The following is a 21,766-nucleotide window of genomic DNA, read 5'->3' on the forward strand; positions in this document are numbered from 1 at the left end:
CTTAAACTAATAATTCAAATTCAAAATGTTATTTGCTTTTAATTTATGTCATTATGTCCTTTTTGAGCAATCTTCTTATACATATATTAGACTAATATGTCAAGTCTGAATAGGAAAAGCAATTATTATAACAGCAAAATCAAAATTGGAGTAAAAAGGAACAAACTATAAATACTTTATATCGTAGGCTTGGATTATTATATTATTATATAGCCTAGTGTTTATTTACAGATAGACAGTCAAAAAGATAAATTAATCAATATTTTATTTATAACAGGACTTTATTTATTTATAATAACACACCACAGATCCCCAAGAAACAGTAACAAAAACAGTGACAGAAATATCAGAAATAGCGTGTGTCTGTCACGTGATTAAGGAACGACTCAAAACCCGAAAGACTCATAAAAAGAACTAATCAATTCTCTTTCCGGCTCAGAATGCATTGGCTTGGTGTATGAGTCTGTCACGTGATTAAGGAACGACTCAAAAACCCGAAAGACTCATGAGATGAACTAATCAATTCTCTTACCGGCTCAGAATGCATGGGACTGCCTGTCACGTCATTAAGGAATGACTTAAACCCGAAGACTTGTCAGACAAGAGGTGAGGTGAGCTTAATCAGCTTGTCATAAACTGAAGACCCAGGTAAAGAATGAATTAATCATTTCTGAATCTTATAGCATTGTAGTTTTGTATTGTTTGTAGTGGGATCAACGTTTGCATAAGTAGTAGATGTGTTGGGGAAGTAACACGTAACATTTTAATTACATTTTGCTAAAATGAACGAAATGACTCGAAAAAAGATTCGTTCATTTTGTTGAACGAGACCATAGACTGTAAAAAAAGATGGACGACGCGACGTCGCTTCCTTCCATTGTAATGAACTGAAGCCAAAATGGCCGACCGAATGGGCGCTGACATGTTACGCAATACGTAAGATTGGAGCCTGGGCATGCGCAGAAGGAACCGTCAGTGGAGCCGGAGGCGGAGTCGCGATATCAAACTTCCGCCCAGACGACTGCGTCATCATTCATGTATTTTAAATAGACTATAAAAATTATATACAATTTAAAATTCTACCTATAAAATAATAGGCTATTCTATTTCTAGAGCAATAATACTTTTAAAACAGCAAATTCAGTAGATAAAATCAATATAATATGCCACTAGAAACAACTCTAAATCGTCAGAAACGGTCCTGCCATTTTAAATCAAGTTCAACTAATGTTACAGGAGATCGATTGCTGTAATTAGAGTAAGCTATCATTAGTTTTGTCCTGCTAATTATTATTTTATACCCATAAAAATAATAAGTAACTGCCAGCTAACGATCACCTGCTTTTTCCCGACATTGTTAACATTAGGTGTGTTATCTTAACTAATAACATTTATTAATTAGCTTATAACACCCATATTTAATGTTACAGAAAAAGGTTCAGTGATCCGTCAGATCCTGTAGGTCGGTTAGTACAGTTTACTGCTGAACAACTCATTTTGTTGGTGTTAAATAACAAAGAAATCGAAAATTAACAGTTAGTTAATACATCTTCAATCTCCCCTCGAAGCTCCGACAGTCCTCAGACAAGCTGAGCTGTCAATCAAGTTCGAATCATGACGACACGCCCCGTTTTTATAGCATCAAATTGCTAGCTAAAATCTAAATCATCACAAAAACGAACAATTGAATATATATCAGTGTGATAACAACTACCTTAAATGACCAAAACCATTTTTCATAAAGTTTTATTTGAAGCAGAATTTATTTTTAAGTTTTCACTGAAGTCTCATTCGACTGCATTGAGAGGGCGGGGTTTATGACCTGTACTGCATCCAGCCTCCAGGGGGCGATCAAAGAGCCCGTGGCTTCACTTTTCAGAACGTATGAGACACACCCGAACGAGACTCAAAAGTCCGAGTCAGTAAAATGATCCGAACTTCCCATCACTAGTACCGCCAGACCCAGTGATCGGCTGAATGGATTCGAAATTGGTAAAACTCAACTGTTTAACACTAGGGGAGTTGGAAAATTAGCCTATTTTCAAAAAAGTAGAGTGTTCCTTTAAAAATGATATTGTCAGTGGAATAAAATAATTATGAATAAGGTAAACTTTCTGAACACGATTTCTGTCTTTATAAAGCATAACAAAAAATGAAGCACAATTTAATATCACAATGTTTTTATGTAAACATCACTGTTACATACATACATACATACATACATATATGTATATATTAAATATAAGTTTAATTATTTACCTTTATTTTATTTATTTTTAAGTTCTCTTAATTTTTCCAGCAGGGGCTCCATGGACCCGGTTTGAAAACTCCTGTGCTATACCAAGGCCATCGTCTTGAATCCATTTACAATTTATCATTGAATGATTGCAGACATGAGAGTGAGGGATAGAAAACTCTAACGATGGAGAGGGTCTGTTTTTTATTGCCCACAGAGTCTCAGTGTTACCTCTTATGGGCTCTCCACTTTAGTCTGCTGGATTTCCAAGAAGTGGCTATGCCAGACAAAATGTCACACATTAAGATCTACGACACTGATTTGCACCCATTTATTCAACCAAGGATGAAAGACTGGGCTTTTGCAAATACATGTAGAATAAAAGCATGTCTGGACTGTAGGTATAAATCAAAATGTTGACACACACACACACACATAATGTTAAGTGAGCATTTGCATTTCTTTTCTGCTTCTGTTCATCATCGCTGTTCGTGACTGGTCTGTTGCAAAGCGGAACAAGAACAGATATTTTTCCACATTTAAAAATCAAAGGCCTATGCTTATTTCCTACACACAAAGAAAATATACAATAGTACTTAAAAGATTAGTCCACTTTTAAATAAAATTTTCCTGATAATTTACTCACCCCCATGTCATCCATCATCCATGTTCATGTCTTTCTTTCTTCAGTCGAAAAGAAATTAAGGTTTTTGATGAAAACATTCCAGGATTATTCTCATTATTCTTCAAACAGTTGAAGGTCAAAATTACAGTTTCAGTTCAGCTTCAAAGGGCTTTAAATGATACCAGACGAGGAATAACGGTCTTATCTAGTGAAACAATCGTAATGTATAAAAAATTTAAATGTATATGCTTTATATAAACAAATGTTCGCCTTCTAAGTGCTTCCGCCAAAACCGCATTTCCGTATTCTTCATAAAGCTTACGCTGTATGTCCTACGCCTTCCCTATTCTACTTAAGAAACGAACGTGGCACCAGTTTTGTTTTTTTCCGTAAGTAGATTAGGGAAGGCGTAGGGCATTTTTGAAGAATACGGAAAGCAAAGCATGTGCAAGGCGATAATTTGTGTTTATAAAGCATATACAGTTATATTTTTTTCTAAAATGGTCGATCATTTTGCTAGATAAGACTCTTACTCCTCGTCTGCTTTCATTTAAAGCCCTTTGAAGCTGCACTGAAACTGTAATTTTGACCTTCAACCGTTTGTAGGCCATTGAAGTCCATTATAAGGAGAATAATCCTGGAATGTTTTCATCAAAAACCTTAATTTCTTGTCAACTGAAGAAAGAAAGACATTAACATCTTGGATGACATGGGAGTGAGTAAATTATCAGGGAAATTTTATTTAAAAGTGGCCAAATCCTTTAAATTGAACCCATTCAGTGATGTTTACTACTAGTAATATGTGTATTTCATACCACTAGACAGAGATGATTAAATGAATGAAAAGGTCTCTGCTCCTAATTAACTTTGTGAGGTTGAAGTCTTGTGTAAATTCCCATGTAATATTAAATGCCTGAGGACAATTCTTAGTAAATGATCTCTTGATCTGCAGCAAGAAGTAGAATCATTAATTCAGTAAGAGAGTAAAATCTAAAGAGCACTATTTAAGTGAATGTTAATCTCTAGGTCATCATTGTGGTTTGGCAATGGTCGAGAGAGGCTAATACACCTGGCACTAGGCCTTCCATCTGCATGATTTGAAAAGAGGGAGCTTCTGTTCGGTTTTGGTTCACTTGAAAGCTTATGAGTGAGACCTATCAGACTTAAACCCAGCGTGAATAATGTTGTGCTGAATTCACTTATTTTGAGAGGTTGTACGGGCAGGATCAATGGGGAAATTAAATCTTTTCTGTGGCCCAAATGCCTGTGCGTAATTTTCTGCCAAACCATACAGCACAGCACGGAAGTTTATAAAGAGCCTCTCAAAAGTGTGGTTCTGTGGGCACGCAACCCCAGAGAGAAAACAAACAGTTGACATAATGTGAAAGCCTTTAATTCGGTCAGGTAGGTTCGTTTTGAACCTCACTTTTGTTTGCATAGCAAAGACATCTTAATGGAATGTTGTTCATTCATACCAATACAGTGTTTCCTTCACACACAGACGAAAAGAAAAGAGAAAAGAAAAGAAAAGAAAACGCTAACTTTTTTGACCCTCTCCGCTCTACGTTGTTTGACTGTTTATTAGCAACCAGAGCCAGCGCGTGCTTCGTTTCTATGGTTACTCAGTAACTGAAGGAAGCGCCGACCAGCCACAAAGTTAGCAAGATATTTAACATTTTTAGAGGAAAACGGTTATAAAGTTACTTGTTTAGTTACGTTTGGTGAGTAATAAACCGTCTTATATATTGATATACTTTCAAGAGGGAAACAAATAGTTTTAAGTTAAACTTGAAGTCCTCGCGCTGACAGCTTTAGCCCTCTCGTGTTGTAGTAATACTGTTAACTATATTGCGTTAACTCTGCTATATTTGTTTGGTTACACTCATCTAGTGTCCGTCATGGGGGTGGCACTCTCTAGGGCAATTCAGTGGAGCTCTGATGCTGATAAACTAGAGGATAGCCCTCTGAATAATGACTTGCTGACTGAAATCCTGCTCTTCACGGAGGAGTTCGGCGACAGACACCCACAAGAGGCCAGGCTTAAATTCAGCGAGCCTTTACAATGGAAAACAACTCTAGAAGCGTCTGATTTCATATCAGATTTATATGACATCAGGTAATACCAAAAACCGGAGATTATAAGAGACGTTCAATTGATTTAGCATAACATTCCCTTTAGAGAAATCAGAAAGATTAGACCTAATTTAATTTTCATGTCTAAATATATGTAAAACTCCATTTGGTTCACTTTATACTGTAGGTTTTCAGTTAAATTCCTGTGCTGAATCAATAAAGGTTTATGTTTGGAGCTACTTAGTCAGGTGAATGTTTAAAACACCTGTGACACCCTTTTGCTTTTTCTCTTTTTCAGGGAAGAATCAGTTATGTCTCTGGGATATGATGATAAAGGATGTTCCCTTCTCCAACTGAGTCCACCTGACATCACGGTGTACTCATTTTACTACCTCTCTAACCTTCTGCAACTAAGCAAAGATAAAAAGATGAAGGAGGTCCAGAGCTGTTTGGAGGGTGAGCTGCATGGAGAACATAGAATATTACTTTAAGCACTTATTTTCCTTTGTCTGAAATGCTATATTCTGTTATTTCCAATATCAATTTTGAAGTCTTCAACAGTCCAGTGCCTATATTCATTTATGATGCAGATCCCAAAATCTGAGACCAAATTGAATATCTGTAATTATTTAAACCTGGAAATATACAGTTGATTTTTTTGTTCTAAAAACATAAAATAAGTCAGAACTATTTAAGATGCTGCACTATTTCTAGGGCCCCTATCAAATCACGTATACTCCTTTTTACAGTTGGACAAATGTTTTTCCATTGATGCACAGGATGATTTATCATTCTCAGATCATGCTGGATAATATGATCATCATGTTTGACTCAAACTTGTGGAGTTTGTGCAGCTAAAGTGCTGCTGCTATTACAGCAAGAAAAAGAATACAAATACTGAATCTGAAAATCAGAAATTCATGTTATTTTTTTCAATTCACTTTTAAATTGACTTTTTTTTATGTATGGCTATATAATATGTATTATACACTCTAAAAAGTGCAAGGTTAAAAACAACCCAAGTTGGGTTGAAAATGAACATTTATTAAGTTTAATAAGTAAACAATAAACATTTATTAAAATGCTTATTAATAAATGTTCACCTTCTGATTATTATTGTTGCCTCTAGTAATTATGTGTTTGATATTTAATTTCCAACTTATTTTGGGTTCATTTTAAGCCAGCCATATAGTCATTTTTAAACAATAGTTGGGTTAAATAAAACTGCCCAGCATGTTAGGCAAACATTTAACCCAACCACGGGGTTAAAACAACCCAAACAATCCATTTTCAACCCAATTTGGGTTGTTTTTAAACCCAGTATTTTTTTTAGAGTGTATGTATGAAATAGACACATTTTCACTAGTGGTCTCAGTCTTTTGGACCACACTGTTTTTTAGAGCAAATTTTTGTTCTGAAGATTAGTTTCAGACATGCTTTCAGCAGCTTTTGGCTAACATTTAAAGGTGCGGTCTGTAAGTTTTTGCTAACATTTAGCGGTTTCTTATTTGTCCCAGTGGTACCACTTAATTTGGACTCTATACTGACACCTATTGCCCTGGTTGCATGAAGACTCTTGGGGTAAAACTTGCAATGAAGCATGGGGCTGAGGGGAAAAAAACAAAGAATAGTGAAAGTGTTTTTGTATAATGAGCAGGTGTGAATAAGGTGTGTTTATGGCCAACAGCTAACACGGAGCCGATGAAAAAGATCTTTGGGCCCAGATCTCCTTCAATACATGAAGACGAACTATTTAATGTCCTGCAGCAGCTGGACGAGAAGCTGCTAAGCATTGCTGTCAGACCGATCGCCAGGTAAACACTTTCTGTATACTGCCTAAGACTTATTGTCTTTATTTATTGCCATATATTGAAAAGCCTGAAATTATAATATAATTTTTTTTTTTTTTTTTTTTTTTTTTACTTTATTGTATTTCTTGCTTAAAATGAACCTGGGTTTGTCCATTTATAGTGCAGCATCATAAATAGATAGCTGTGTTTTCACTTCATTTTTCACTAGCTATATTACCGTTACTGGTTAATGAGCTGTGTTTTTGTTCCATGTTGTGTGTGTGTTTTTGCCCAGAGAGGGCAGGCTAAGCCCAGCAGCTGTTGATATGGAGGTAGATCTGTTGAAGAGATTCTGTGGAACAGGAGAAAACCGGGTGCTGAAGTCTGTGCGCTACACATCAGGTTTGCATTATCCTCACTCTTCCCCCTCTCCATCACTCCTGCTCACTTTATCTCGTTCTGTCACTCACTCACTTCCAGACTTATTTTCACCCTCAATCTGATTAATCTTGTTTCTCTCTCTCTCTCTCTCTCTCTCTCTCTCTCTCTCTCTCTCTCAGTCAAACACTATTAAAAAATATATATCTATATATATATATATATATATATATATATATATATATATATATATATATATATATATATATTTATCACACTCCTTCTTTCTCACTCGATGCTTAAAGCGAGTGATTGTAGTTTTCCGGTGTCAGTGAGAATCTGTGTGAGACTTTGGTCTTCTTTTCTTTTCTTTTCTTTTCTTTTCTTTTCTTTTCTTTTCTTTTCTTTTCTTTTCTTTTCTTTTTTCTTTTCTTTTTTTACATTGTTCAACTGAACTGAAGTTGTACAGTAATTCGGATTTTGGGGAAAACTTCTCAGTTCTCACATGTGACTTTCAGGCATGGAAACAAATGCTGACTGACGCCTCTGCACTGAAGAAAGTACATTTCTTACTTAGTATTTTTCTCTTGTTTTCTTGCATATCTAGTAAACATTCTCAAATCAAAATACATATACTTGAGAAGTTAAATGACAGAATTGTTTTCTGAAAATTGAGTGACATCATGTTTACACCAGACACAAGCGGCGCGACGCAACAAAAGCAGATAGAACCTATTATAATCAGTGATGCTGTCTACGCTGGATGCAGCATGGTGCAACATTCTATTTCTGAAGTACTTCAATGGTCATGTCCGGTGCAGACACGGTGTGAGTTTATGCTTAAAACAATAAAAAATATCTTCCAATGGGGTAAAGAAAATAAACTTGTTTTCCTTTTGAATTTTAAGTTTATTTTTCTTACCCAATTGGACGATATGTTTATTGTTTTAAGCATAAACTAACTTCAGAAAACAAGATTTCTTTCCAATTAAAGATACAGTGAACCAGTATTGCTTGTATTAGTTCAAAGTCAGTAAGATTTTTTGTTTGTGGCAATTAGGAATTACATTAGACAGACCCACTCTAACAAAAATTAGATGAACGCCACTAATGTGGCTGTTACTGATGATGTGCAGAGCTGCGACAGAAAGAGTGGTGCTGAGTTAAATGTGGCCACTGAACCATCACAGATCCCGCAGGCCAACAAGAAATTGAATCAAGAGAGGCTGGTGTCAGATAACTCAAAAGATGGATCTGTAGAGACAGCTGAGGTGACAGCCGGCCCCAGTGAAATGCTCATAGTCCCACTTTCAGAGTCGAAACTCGTGCAGGTGCGTGAGGCCCACTTCCCTGCTGATGTAAAACAAACTGTCTGCCATAAATGAAATCAAAACCAACTGATATCAGAGCTCAGCAAACAGTGCTTCTTAAGGCTTTAGAGGATTCAGGTAATGATTATGAATACATTGAGAGTGTTCTAGTTGAAAATCATGAGAGGTACTTGAAAATCACGAGAGGTACACAAACAAGCAGGCAAAACAGACCTACGGAGGTGGGATCAAACTATATTTAGCAAAACAGACAGTGCCAGTTGTGGTCACATTAGAAAAATGTTGCGAGGAAAAAAATTCCAATGTCATTAGCAATCTATAAAGTCAAGCAGCTTTCTTTTCGAATTTGCATGACCAACTAGATCACAATATGAATTATGCATGGGGAAAGTTACTAATTGTGTTGATTGCTATTGAAATGACGCAATTTGACCATACAACTAAATTCGGCGAACAAAGGTGAATGTGACTGAACTTTAAAATTGAATCTTTTTAGGCAAGTTTTTCTTCAAGAAGCTCAGTAAATTTAGCAGTTGTGATTGTGGTTAATACCTTATGATAAACTCAAAACTAAAAAAATCTGTCTCTCTTCTTTACACTCACTCTTCAAGCCAACACCATTAGTGGCAATGCTGGATATCCTTTAAATATAACATGTCTGCATTCAAGCCCCGCAACATGGAAACCATTACATATGTCAGATTTCAGTTTAAGAGATTCTTCAATTCTTCCTCTTTCCCTGAGGAGAACGGGCAGATTTGCTGTGCCATAACAATCAACTGTTTTAGGAAAAAGGATTGCGGCCTGCACATTTTGAATGATGGATGTGGCTTCTTTTGAAAAATGTCTCCCCGTGTGCCGAGTAAAATTGGAAGGTTCTATGCAAATAAATGGGGGACGCCGTGAGGATGCGCAGGGCGGTTTGGAGCATGTGGAGTATCGACGGGGGTGTTTGGCGAGGGTGATTTATCTCAGGGTTATGTCTGCAGCAGCTCAGTCCTGAAGAACAATCAGTCATCTTCACTGGCTGGGCTACAGGGAAAGAGTGTCCATCTGCCCCTGTGGGAGCCTGCACTGTATGAACTTTCCAAAACTGGAAGTTTTATTGCAAACTTTTGCTGTTGAGAAGTGACAACAGTGCACTAATTTAACATTTGACACATTATGCATATAACAAAATATACATATCTCTAAAGCATAAATCCTGCCTCCACAGATTATGTGTTCTCCAATGGTTGTCGCTCTCCTCCCTGGAGGCAGATGGATGGAGAGATTTGCTCCCTCATAATTGAGACCTGTGACACAGAGCCCACGCTGTTCATCACTTGCAATACTAGCGGAGTTTTCCTCGATGAGGTGAGAAAACTGTCAAGAAAGTAATAACAGTCATTTGGTATGTCAGTTTTGGATTGCTCTGGGAACACAATTCTCTTGTATGTCAAAGCAAAACACAATTCTGCTACATCGAAGTCAAGAACGATGACATTCAGCTACATAACCTATCATCTGACATTAGTAATCAGATTCAGAAATGTGGACATTCCCCTAGTTAATTATATTGTGTTTTTATCATGAAATCAATTACAGAGGAGTTTGATAATCTAAACAGGGCATATCCCAACAAGCTTGACCTGAGTACATAGCAGATGGAAATTAATGCATCTCATCGGAATGCTGAGTGATGCGATATGAGTTTTCTGAATCTGAAATGTGTCAAGCTGTCAAGGGAGCCAATTTTGGTAGACAATTTGAACATACAGTGTGCTCTTAATGTGTTTGAAAGGTATGGTATACAGACACTTTTCCAAAATATGAGGTAAGCGAAACTGAAAAGTTATGACATGACAGTTATGTGATTCTGTTCCAGATCTGCTTCTCTAACTGTGTTCAGTGTTTTAAAGCTGCCTCACAGAACTAAATATGTGTGCAATTAATCAAAAGCAACATTTTACACACCACAATATTTTTCATTCTGATTCAGAGCGCCACTTAATCATGTACATATCTGTCTATTTTTATCTTTGTGTTTCTTTCTTAAATCTAATTTCTCTCCCTCCTCCACCTCTCTCTCTTTCTCTCTAAATGTCTATTCATTTTGGACTCTCTTGTTCTCGTCTGTGTTTTGTTCAATGCTTTCTGACAGTCACCTGTTCATTGTACATTTGAGGTCAGCTTGAATTTACTGCAAATGACAGTGAAGTTAATTGTAAAGATTAGACATTTAATCAGAACAATTCACCTATAAACCTCAGAGAGAGATTCAAAATTTAAAGTACAGTTATGTCTGTGCATGTGTTTGAAGCTGATGGTCTTTGTGTGTGGGTGTTTAGTGTGTTGAACCTTTTCTCTTGCTCTTTCAATTGTCTTTTTCAAATATGACTCTATGTTTAAGATATGTATTGGAACCCAACGTACATCTCAGCCAAAAATACGAATACACCACTGGGAATGTCGTTAATCTCTCCGTTTACACTTACATTATGATTTGGTTTTCCAGGAAATCAATGGAGAAGGAGGTGAAAACTCCAATAGGAGAAAAAGTGAAGTCTACAAAGACCTTGTCACACTGTTGAAAAACATGTCTACCCATTTTGCTAAGGCTTCTGATGAAAAGGTATTGCTTAACACCACATGAATACAGCAGTTTCACCCCTTTTTAGCATGTATGAGTTGTGCCTTATATCCTCTATTGTTGGTTTAATACCAATGTTTGCCATTGTTGGGTTTCTATGATCATTTTTAGTTATTCTCTTCCACTGCACTTGGCCATAAAATGCGCCAGATGGTGATTTCTGAACAAATGACAGTGGTTTCATTATAGTGTCTGCTCCACACCACATGACTTTAGATATCCTAACCATGCTCTGGGCAATCCTAACATGTGAATTACATAATTCACAGTTATTCACTTTATGGACTAATCATCCAAAATTTGACAGCGCAACTGTGGCATACTTATATAATCCATCCCCTGATGTTTTCCCCTGACTTTAGTGCTTATTAACATGGCCGGCCTGTGGCATAGGCAACATAGGCATTTGCCTAGGGTGCAAAATGACAAAGGGGCGCCACGTGAGAGGCAGGCCCAGTTCTACAGGAGTGCTAGAGGGTGCTTAGCAAGAGCACCTTCAGTTGATACTGTAATAATATCACATTGGTGAAACTGATTTGACAAACTCTGTAGTGTGTATTTGTGTTTGCGCTCTGGAGAGCGTTAAAGGGTTTCTATTTACAACATATTTTTGCAGCGTTGAGCAGTGAAGCCAATCACAAACATGTCTGTTAATCTCTTGAAATCAATGGACAATCAGAGGTGTTTAAGTTAGTCAGAATCTACTCACCTCTCAAAACGCTGGAGTTTTGTTCACCACAAGCTTTAGAGTTTTGCAGGCTCGCGAATACTATAGGTATTAGTTTTACCATTAGCATTCTCCACCTAAACTATGCTTTATTAAAAATGAGTGAAATCACAAGTTAATAACTCTTCATGGCAGATATTGATGTTTGTGTACTATTCTGAACCTCTTTACTGGCAATACTAACACTGTGGGATGTTTTTGCTTGTTTTAAACAAGTAAAGGGCAGTGTGTTTTCGTTATTTTTTTAGGGGGGAGGAGGGCTATCTAAAATCTTGGCTAGGGCACTAACAGAGCCTGGGCTGGCCCTGCTTATTAATTTCGCATCTCATATAGTATATGGGTTTTTGTGAGTATGTTAAATGCTTGAAGCTCAGTGGTGGTGGTCTGGAGAGCCTGAGTGTTAAGGCATCAGAGACAGATGACATCATCATGTGAGTATACCATACGTGCAGCCATCAGAGCCAAAGATGTCACCACAAAGAGAAGTCTGCTATTAGTGAAATTGAGTGGATGTTATTGACAGTACATTGCCCCTATAGCAGTTAGTAGAACGTTAAGCATAGTATGTTATGTTAATAAATTGGTCATCCTTGATGATGACATTTCCTTATATGATTTGGATGGGTGCAAGGTACTTGAAGACGCCAAGTGCACCAGTAGCGTTGCTTAGATTTAGTTATTGTCATAAAGTACACTACCGATCAAAAGTTTTGGGTCAGTAAGATTTTAAAAGAAATGAATATGCATTAAATTGATCAAAATAATGAAGACATTTATAATGTTACAAAAGATTTTTATTTCAAATAAATGCTGTTGTTTTGAACTTTCTATTCATAAAAAAATGTATCAATGTTTCCACAAAAATGTTAACAGCACAACTGTTTTCGACATTGATGATAATAAGAAATGTTTCCTAAGCCCCAAATCAGCACATTTAAAATGATTTCTGAAGAATCATGTGACCCTGAAGTCTGTAGTGAAAAGTCACCTTTGCCATCTCAGGAATAAATATATTAAAATAAAATATATTAAAATTGAAAACATTTATTTTAAATATTAGTAATATTTCACAATATTACTGTTTTTACTCTATTTTTGATCAAATAAATGCAGCTTTGGTAAGCATAAAGTCCTGTTCACACCAAGGATGATATTGATAAAGATATGTTCTAAAAAAATTTCTAAATATAAAAGAATAGTAGAGTTCACACTGCAGCTATAACGATAACTGCACAGAGAAACAATATCGTTGAAATCACTTTTAGAACTATTTTTTTCCAGCTGATGACAGCCAATCAGAATCCATCCTGCTTGAGCTTTTAAAGCAGCAGACAATAAAACTGCAGCGTGTGTTTAGAATAAACAAAATGATATCGGCCGTTGGTGTGGACACTAATATAGTTATCGTTATAGTTATCATTCTTGGTGTGAATGAGTCTTTTGAATTTTTAACAAAAGTGTTAGGGGTGTGACGATACACTTGGCTTACAAGACGAGATGATACACAATATTGTGTTCATGAGAAAAGACAAGACAATATTACTTTATTACGATATTATATTATTTTTAGAAATGATGAAATATATTATTTGAAAAATAGACTTTTATTCATCTGAAAGTCACAAAATGCAAAACATTGCAAGTGCATTTTGAAATGTTTTAACTAATCCAGGGCAGTGACAAAATTATTTTGGTAATTGAGTAATCAGTCAATTAATTTGATGATTAATCGGATTTATATTTTTTCCCCTGGTGGAAATAAAAATGGACCTGTAAGTGAACAATAGCCTTTAAAATGAATTCAAATATATAATATATATATATATATATATTAGCCGCTAAATCGCCATCACCTGCTTTCAAATGGAGCGGCATTTAATAGACAGAGCCGTAGTTATATATACAGCCATATCGCACGGCTACGAGTGTGATATTGCGTTTATACAACAGTTAAATTTTTTTATAACTTATCCGTTTAAATTATATTAAGCCTTAAAGTTCTGCATAATTAGGGGCGTGGTCACTTGAGTGACAGGTAGATTGCGCTGCTGTCTGTGAGCCGTCGTGTTACCTCAGCTGCCGCTGAATTTGGCATCTCAGCCGTTTTTGTGCTTTTTTTCTCGATTATTTTATACAATTATAAAATATGGCTTGCTGCATAATATTCGAGACTGATATGTGTCTGTGTGCATGCATGGGGAAGAGAGACAGAACACACGTTGTTGGATCGTGGCATTGGCTGAAAGTTTTGATTGCGAGATTTACTACAATGACAATACCAGGAGGATATACAACTCTGACAGCACTGCTTGGATATTATAACTAAAACTGCTGCACTATTTTGAAAAAAAATATACTTTGGACACAGGCTCATTTGTTTGTTAGATACGATCGCTGCTCAGATTGCATCCTTTCTTGAAGAACGATGACAGAGAGCAGATCATTCAGAAGAAATGTGAAATGTTTTTTTTTTTTTTTTTGCAATGGACATTTATATTTTACCCAAGTGTCACAGATTGGATTCATCTCGCGATCTCTATTTCATTATAAAGGTATGAAGTCCCATTTGATGTTCCATGTTGTTATTTGCACACGCAACACAAATTACTGGTGTTGGAGCATCTATATCTTAAAAAAACACCGTAAATTGACAGTAAACATTTATAACTTTCTGATGTTAAAACTTATCTTTATTAATAATTTAGATAGTATCTAGATAGATAGCTCCTTTGCTTGCTAACGTGGTCACGTCGAGCTAGATGGGCGTGGTTTCAGCAACCAATCACATCAGCTCAAACCACCTCCCCGCCTCTTTGCCCATTTTCAGTTATCCGGGAGTGACGTGCGGTGACGCGCAGCTAAGATGGCCGCGGCCTCATTTTCGCTTCAAAACTGCTGTTCAGAACTCTATGGGTGACGTCACGGACGCTACGTCCATATTTTTTTACAGTCTATAGCTATTACCTGTGTCTGGTATATTGCATTACATTCATTCTTCAAGTCGATGTCCATAATAGTATATCCTTTATACAAGTCCGTTTGAATGTCCGCTGAGGAAAGCGATCTTTGTCTTTTTTACAGCTTTGGGAATTTTCCATAGCATCCATTAGATTACGCCACAGCGCTAAAACAACTTCCTTTTGCAAAAGTTCCTTTCAATTTAAAAGTCTCTTGTGCTTCACTGACTCATTCTCATGTAAAGTGTTGCAGCCATCTATTGGCGTATTAATGTAATGTTCACTCAATCCATATTACTTAATGGACATATTTATATAAAATAATTTTTTTACTGAACCACAAATAAGCACAATTGTACAGTTCAGTCAAACTTAAAGCACTAGTTATTTAAAAAATAAAAATTAGGTCACCATTTACGCTTGTATGTGGGTTTTACAAATATTTAACGAATGAAAAGGATTTTAAAGAGCTTGTGACAACCTCCTAACTCCATTGGATCCTCAAACTGTCAATCAAATCTCATTAATCTGCCTCGCCTCCTGAATGAAGTGCGCACGCAGTTTGGACATCTCTGTCTAATACAAAGGTAAATAAAGATCTGATGTTTAAAAAAAAAAAATTGTAAAGCGTTTTCTTTACTCAAAAAACCATATGTTTATAAAGTTTAATGTTTTACGTATTCAAAGAGCGGAGAAGAGTCTGATATGTCCCGTCTAGTTGTAGCCAATATGCTATATAAGGATGTAACGTAACGTTTATTATTATCAAATTTAATATAGCACAATTCGACTTGCACTGGAACAAATAATAGATCAATAAGACCAAAGATTGCCCGTTCTATGTACTCAAATTGAAATATGTCTCGTGTTTAACCACTATAAGAGCCAGCGGCAAATCCCCGAGGCACTGGCCGAGATGAAGCTGTTCTCGGCGGTTACAGAAGCACTGAACGGCCGCTGACGCACTTGAATTGTAAAATAGGCGCTGTTATTAAATATGAGTCACATATTTCAGGTGTAAACAACTACATTCTAGCCTAAAAAAAGTATTATAACTACAGTTCGTGGTACAAGAAATAGTATTTGTAAAAATTACAGTTGATTTGATCGGCCGCCATGACGGTCACTTCAAGCGGAGTGATACAAACGGTGAAAAGGCAGTAGGAGTGCTGTTATCACTGAAATATCGCATGGCTATCAGCCAATCAGATTCGAGAACCAGACAGAACTGTTGTATAAATATATATATATATAATAACAATGAGGCAATAACAGTTGGTGCAAGTGAAGTATCAAAAGCAAGTAAAATGTTATTATTGAACAACCCTGTTAAATTACATTATGTAATATACATAATATAAACAACTTATTTACATTATCTTTTATAACAAATGCTTGCAGAGGGTGCCAATGGCCTGGTGATTGTTGTTACACTTTACAGCATGATCAAATCCTTGTTTAAAATTGGCCAAACAACATTTAATTCAAATATTCACTGAATCTTTAAAATTTGTCCACTTCTAAATGCTACAGCCACTGTAATTCCTTGAACAAGATCATGTGGGCATCAAAACATGCAAATTCAGAGCGAGGGTTTTTAACTTTTATTTTCGCGATGAACAACAATTTGCATATTTTGAAACATACTGATGTATACTACTGTGTTGGCATAGGTTTACAAATAATTTACAAATATGGGGAATTTTCTAAACATGTTATAAGCAATCCAAACTCAAAGGGTAAGGAGTTTGTCAGCTGCTGAGATGCGCTCCATGGATATTAATGATAACCGTGCATATGTTTATTTAATTATCATATGCAGTAAAAGACAGAACAATATAATTCACGCAGTATAAAGATTTTGCCATAAACTCAACTCCATAATGCTGATATCACAAGACAGCATTTTTTAATATTGTGAGATCTTGTGGCACAAGATCTCATCAAACCCCTAATTAGTGTACATTTAGATAATTGCACATATTAATTTAAGAAAACTTGTCGAAGCCGCAAACGTGTGCAGTGTTCCGACACATGCATGGAGCACTAGATCCTCGGGCAACCAAGTTTGAGTCTGATCCTGTTCCGCTATCTCCTTTCTCATTGCTTCCTGTCTCTCCTCCATTTGAAATCCAAAAATGCTAAATAATAATAACTTAAAGAAAACTTTATCAAGTGATTTTCAAAAAGAAAAAAAAGAACGCATAGTAACAATGTAGACTACTGATTGAGTTATTCATTTTGAATTCCAAATATTTGCTAAACAGACTCAAGGAAAGAGGCCAATACTTAGAAACATAGACACAAAAACAGCACAGCTGTCCTTCAACTGGCAGCAGTGTGTTCCTGCTCGCTCCTCAGCCTGTGGTGTGAGGTATGCAGCCTAAGATTAATCACAGCTGAGGAGAAGAGAGCAAAGGGAAAGAGGGGACAAGCTAATGTCTACACTTCTCTCTGTGCGTAGAATGTCTTCTTGTCACAATAACCAAGAGAGAGACAGATTAAGAGACTGAACGAGAGAGAGAGGGAGTTCTCTCCTCTGTCACTGTGCTATTTTTCACATCACCACAGTGTGAAAGAATGTGAGAACAGGCCAGTTAGTCAGACCCCTCTGAATAAAGTAAAAGATAAATTAACAAATTGGGTCTCTGATAATGGCCTCAAGATGTGGTGAAAAGTGTTTATTGTTTGAGAAATTATATCCTATTTCTCATCAGTGACATGTATTTGTTGGAAAAATGTTTTGTTTTACAGCACCAAATATTTAGTCCTTTTTACATGAGATTTTACAGACAAGAATTATATAAAACGTAATTTTTAAATATACAACATCTTTAAGAAATTACCATTTTTCTTCTTTTTTTTTTTCGATTTTGGCTTGGTCAAGATTTGTCTTCAGCTTCATCGGTAGCAGAGCACAGTAAATGCCTTTTTGTTGATCCAGACAAAAGGTTTCCTCCAACTTGTACTTTTCTTTTCTTTAAACAAAGTCCTCAGATCCACGCTAATGTTTTATGCCGACCGTTGGCGGTTTTATAACCGACATAATTCTGTCCTTGAGCAATATAAACGGAAACTCCATCATCGAGACAGATTTCTCTTTATGTTCGTTGCTAAATGATGGTGATGTTATCTCTCGCCGATATAGTTTGCAGATGGAAAATGAAGGCAGACAGAAAGATTACTGCTGTACCATATAGTAATGGTTATTGTCTAGTGCTACTCTGTCGGTGTAAAAACCTCTGTCTGGTGCTCCCGTCAGTTACCTTGAGGACAGAAAGTATAAAATGTTCTTTTCATCTATTCATTGTGCATTCAGAGCCAATTTTCAGACACAAATTAAGCCTGCTGCTGAATTTTACCTTTACTCTCAGCAGAGATGTCCAAGTTAAACTCTGTCGTGTCCAGGACAGGCTTCATCTTCCTTGCTTGAGGAACAGTTCCCATGAGTCTGTGCTCAGTAGCACTGCTCACCTTCCATAACTCTTGTCTCTGATGAATGTTCGGTTCTAAGTGTGCTATCATTCTAAAGCTTTATGAGAAAAACTGGATGAGCTGAAGTAGAGCTATATTCTGTGCTTGTTTATTTGACACAGTGACATTTACACATGACCCTGGATCAACATCCTTTGTAGATCCTAGAACAACATCCATATCAACCAATCAAAGCCCTAACACTCTAAAATCATAAGGCAGTGATTGATTAATGGGAATGTTGTTTCAGGAACAACAAAGGATGTTGATATAGGAACACGTCCTGGTTGTGTAAATCACATCAGGCTGTTTATTTGGTACATTATAGTCATGGTCATAAATGATATTGCTGAAAAGTGTTAGAATATCGTTGCCAACATTTTTTTGTATAATACAATTCTTATCGAGACAGGAAATGCCACTTCAAATTCAAGATCTGATTGAAAGTGCCTACGATTAACCTGCTGAACAGATGTTGCACTTCTGCTGTGATTTTTCTACAATGATTTTTCCTTGCCATGTTGCCTTTGGCTTGTTCAATGTGGGTATTAAGGCACTATTTTCTGCAAAGCTGCTTTGAAACAATATGTATTACTAAAGAAAAGGAATGAGGTGAATATTCTCAGTGCGGTTTTAGTGTTTGGTTTTTGAACAAGGCTGGATATGTGCTAGCAGGTTGAGTTCGATTATTGGTGGCAGTGAGGAGAAAGACTTTATTATTCTTTGAAGCGATGATGCCAGGCAAGCGGTTCAGCGTGCAAGCGTTTGTGTGTAAAAATGCCCACCAGACTTTCATGTTTTATTATGCCAGCAGGCGGGAGCTCAACCATGAGCGCTAGCAGCTGACGGGTGATGGACAGAGGCCGTAAAGAGAGAGTCATAAAAGTAGTCTGCTTAGACACAAATCAAACCCCTCTTTGTTCTCCATATTTTACATTAGTTCCTTGTTTTCTAGATTTCATCAGTTTGCATTTCTGTCTTTCTTTCCATGTCTTTCTCATGTCTTCCAAACATATTTTTACAAAGTTATATATGAGAGTTCTCCATTTTACTCAAGACTCTCATCACCTTCTACAAATAGACGTTTATCCACCTGAAACGAACCTGTTACGTTAAGATGCATGCTGATTTGAGAACAGATAATGCTTTTAGCTGCACTATGGGACTCTTGTAGCGTGAAAAGTTCAGCAGAGAATAGGCTCTGGATTGCTGCCTGAGTTTGCTGTAATAAGTCTCAGACACGCTCTGGTCCTTCAGCCATCAGTCAACCACCGGACCGTGATTTTTCAGCCCAGAAATCCTCAGCGCACACCAACTCTTAGCCAAAGACAACAGGCTGAATCTCCTAACATATCAGCTGCATGAGGAACCAATGCATTTTCATACTTTTATTAGATCAGACACTTTTAATCAAACATGCGCAGCCAGGGCTGAGCAGAAGGTGATGTTGATCAGGGAAAAGATATCGCACTCTGCTGCTTTTTCAGGGACAGGAAGATGGTCACTCTGTTCCAAAACCTAGTAAGCTGCCTCAGTAGTATTTTAATGCATCATAAATGCATTCTTAGTGTAAAGGTTGTTTCAAAAGGCAACTTATTTATTCTGCCTTGAACAACAACGTCGCAAATTCTAATGCACTCTTATCGGGCGATAAAAGAAAAAACTATCGCCGTTAATCTATTCTCAAAGTTGGGTTGGGAGCTGGGTCTATACTACGCAAGCTATGATGACTTTCACCTTGATATTTTAGCACGGATGTATACCTAGCCGAATTGACCCTTCGCAAAGACCCGCCCCCCCTTAGTTACTGTTGCTTTGTCCGACAAGCCTATCACGCCACACGCAGTGATAAATGCGTCGCGGAGCAAAGAGGACACTGACAACACGTCGACAGACAACACAGAGCAGGTTATTTATGATATTAAACAAAGTCCCAGGTTTAAAACTGTGTAGTTTTTTAAGAAATTCAAACAATAAAAAACGTTTTGTTGCTCTTTAATGTGTTATGACCATGGTCGTGACAGATTGCTGTAGCGCCTCAGCTCAAGAGGCTTGTAAACCGATCATCTCTTACTACGAGTCCATTTATAGCATCAAATAAACATCAATGAACATGAGAATCAATGTTGTTTCAAACGCAGAAAGATGTCAATATACACAATTTTTAACCGAGGTTAATCTTCTAACTCCTGACTGCTTTGTCGGACAAAATGGCGGATTACTTTTAGTCATTATTTGGGTAGCACACATATTCTGAATGTCTTCGGCAGAATTCTAATGAGCCATTTTAATCTAGATTAATCTAGATTCATTTCAAGATTACAGTAATTTTTTTAATCTAGATTAATCTCAATCTATGCCCACCACTAATAAATATATATATATATATATATATATATATATATATATATATATATATATATATAAAAAAAAATTTCAACATTGATAATAATTTTCAACATTGATGATAATAATAAATGTTTCTTGAGCACGAAATCAGCATATTTGAATGATTTCTAAAACGTTATATGACTGATAAAAAAACTCAGCTTTGCATGAATACATTTTTTAATTTATTTAAATGTATTAAAATTGAAAACGGTTATTTTAAATTGCAATAATATTTCACTATAGTACTGTTCATATTTTTGATTGAATAAATGCAGCCATGGTCTGAGTGTCATGTCTTGTTTTGGTTTTGTTTCATGTTCACTTTTCATGGTTTATTTTATAGTTATGCTTTGTTTCTTGCTTTGTTTTTTTCCTTGTTTTGCCATGTTCTTTTGTGTCATGTGATTCCTTTGCCCTCATGTAATCATGTCATGTGCTTCCCCTGTCTCATGTGTCATGTTCTGATTGGTTGTCATTGTCATGTGGTTTCCGTTCTGTCATGTCATTGGTCCTTTTGTCTTGATTGTTCACAGGTGTTCCTTGTTTTGTCATTAGTCTCCTTGTATATATAGCCCTCATGTTCCATTGTTACCTTTTCTAGCTTTGTTTACATGTAACCTGCTTTTGGTGAGTGTCAGTGTCTATAGTCAAGTCAAATCAAGTCAAGCCACGTCTTTGTTTTTGTTCATGTTTTTGCTCATGTTATGGATTATTCTCATAAACTGCACTTGGGTTCTAACTACACTCGCCTCCAGTGGATCTTTACGTTACAATAAGAGACTTCTTTCAAAAACATTTAAAATCTTACTTATCCCAAACTTTCGAATGGTAATGTATATGTAAATATTATATTAAAATATTATACATTCTATATAATATAATATGTATAACATAATAATTTTAGAAAATATTTCCCCTAAACTTGTGTATATGTTTTTTTAGAATATTGCATCATTCCCCTCATGTTGCCTGTATTGAAATAAATTGCGAGTCCCATCAATAGTAGTCAGCACACTATAAGTTTTAGAATAGACCTCTTTTGTCTGGCAAATTTCTTTCCTTTTCATCTATCTTCATAGTTGGATGTTTTCTCCATTCAGGCATCTGTTTAGGATGCCATACTGGAGATTTTAAGGATTAGTTCACTTTGAA

General features: G+C 36.3%; 1 protein-coding gene across 1 annotated transcript in view; it reads left to right on the top strand.

Annotated features, from left to right (window-relative positions):
* Positions 1-4,759: 4,759 nt before the first annotated feature.
* Positions 4,760-21,766, top strand: part of odad2 (outer dynein arm docking complex subunit 2) — a 67,761-nt gene continuing 50,754 nt past the window's right edge. Inside the window, exons 1-6 of the mRNA XM_067369807.1 lie at positions 4,760-4,977; positions 5,233-5,390; positions 6,622-6,748; positions 7,020-7,126; positions 9,650-9,789; positions 10,931-11,047. Coding sequence (XP_067225908.1) covers positions 4,760-4,977; positions 5,233-5,390; positions 6,622-6,748; positions 7,020-7,126; positions 9,650-9,789; positions 10,931-11,047 — 867 coding nt within the window. The remainder of the gene's footprint in view (positions 4,978-5,232; positions 5,391-6,621; positions 6,749-7,019; positions 7,127-9,649; positions 9,790-10,930; positions 11,048-21,766) is intronic.

The sequence above is a fragment of the Chanodichthys erythropterus genome, chromosome 19, assembly GCF_024489055.1.
Source record: "Chanodichthys erythropterus isolate Z2021 chromosome 19, ASM2448905v1, whole genome shotgun sequence".
NCBI classification, from domain to species: Eukaryota; Metazoa; Chordata; class Actinopteri; order Cypriniformes; family Xenocyprididae; genus Chanodichthys; species Chanodichthys erythropterus.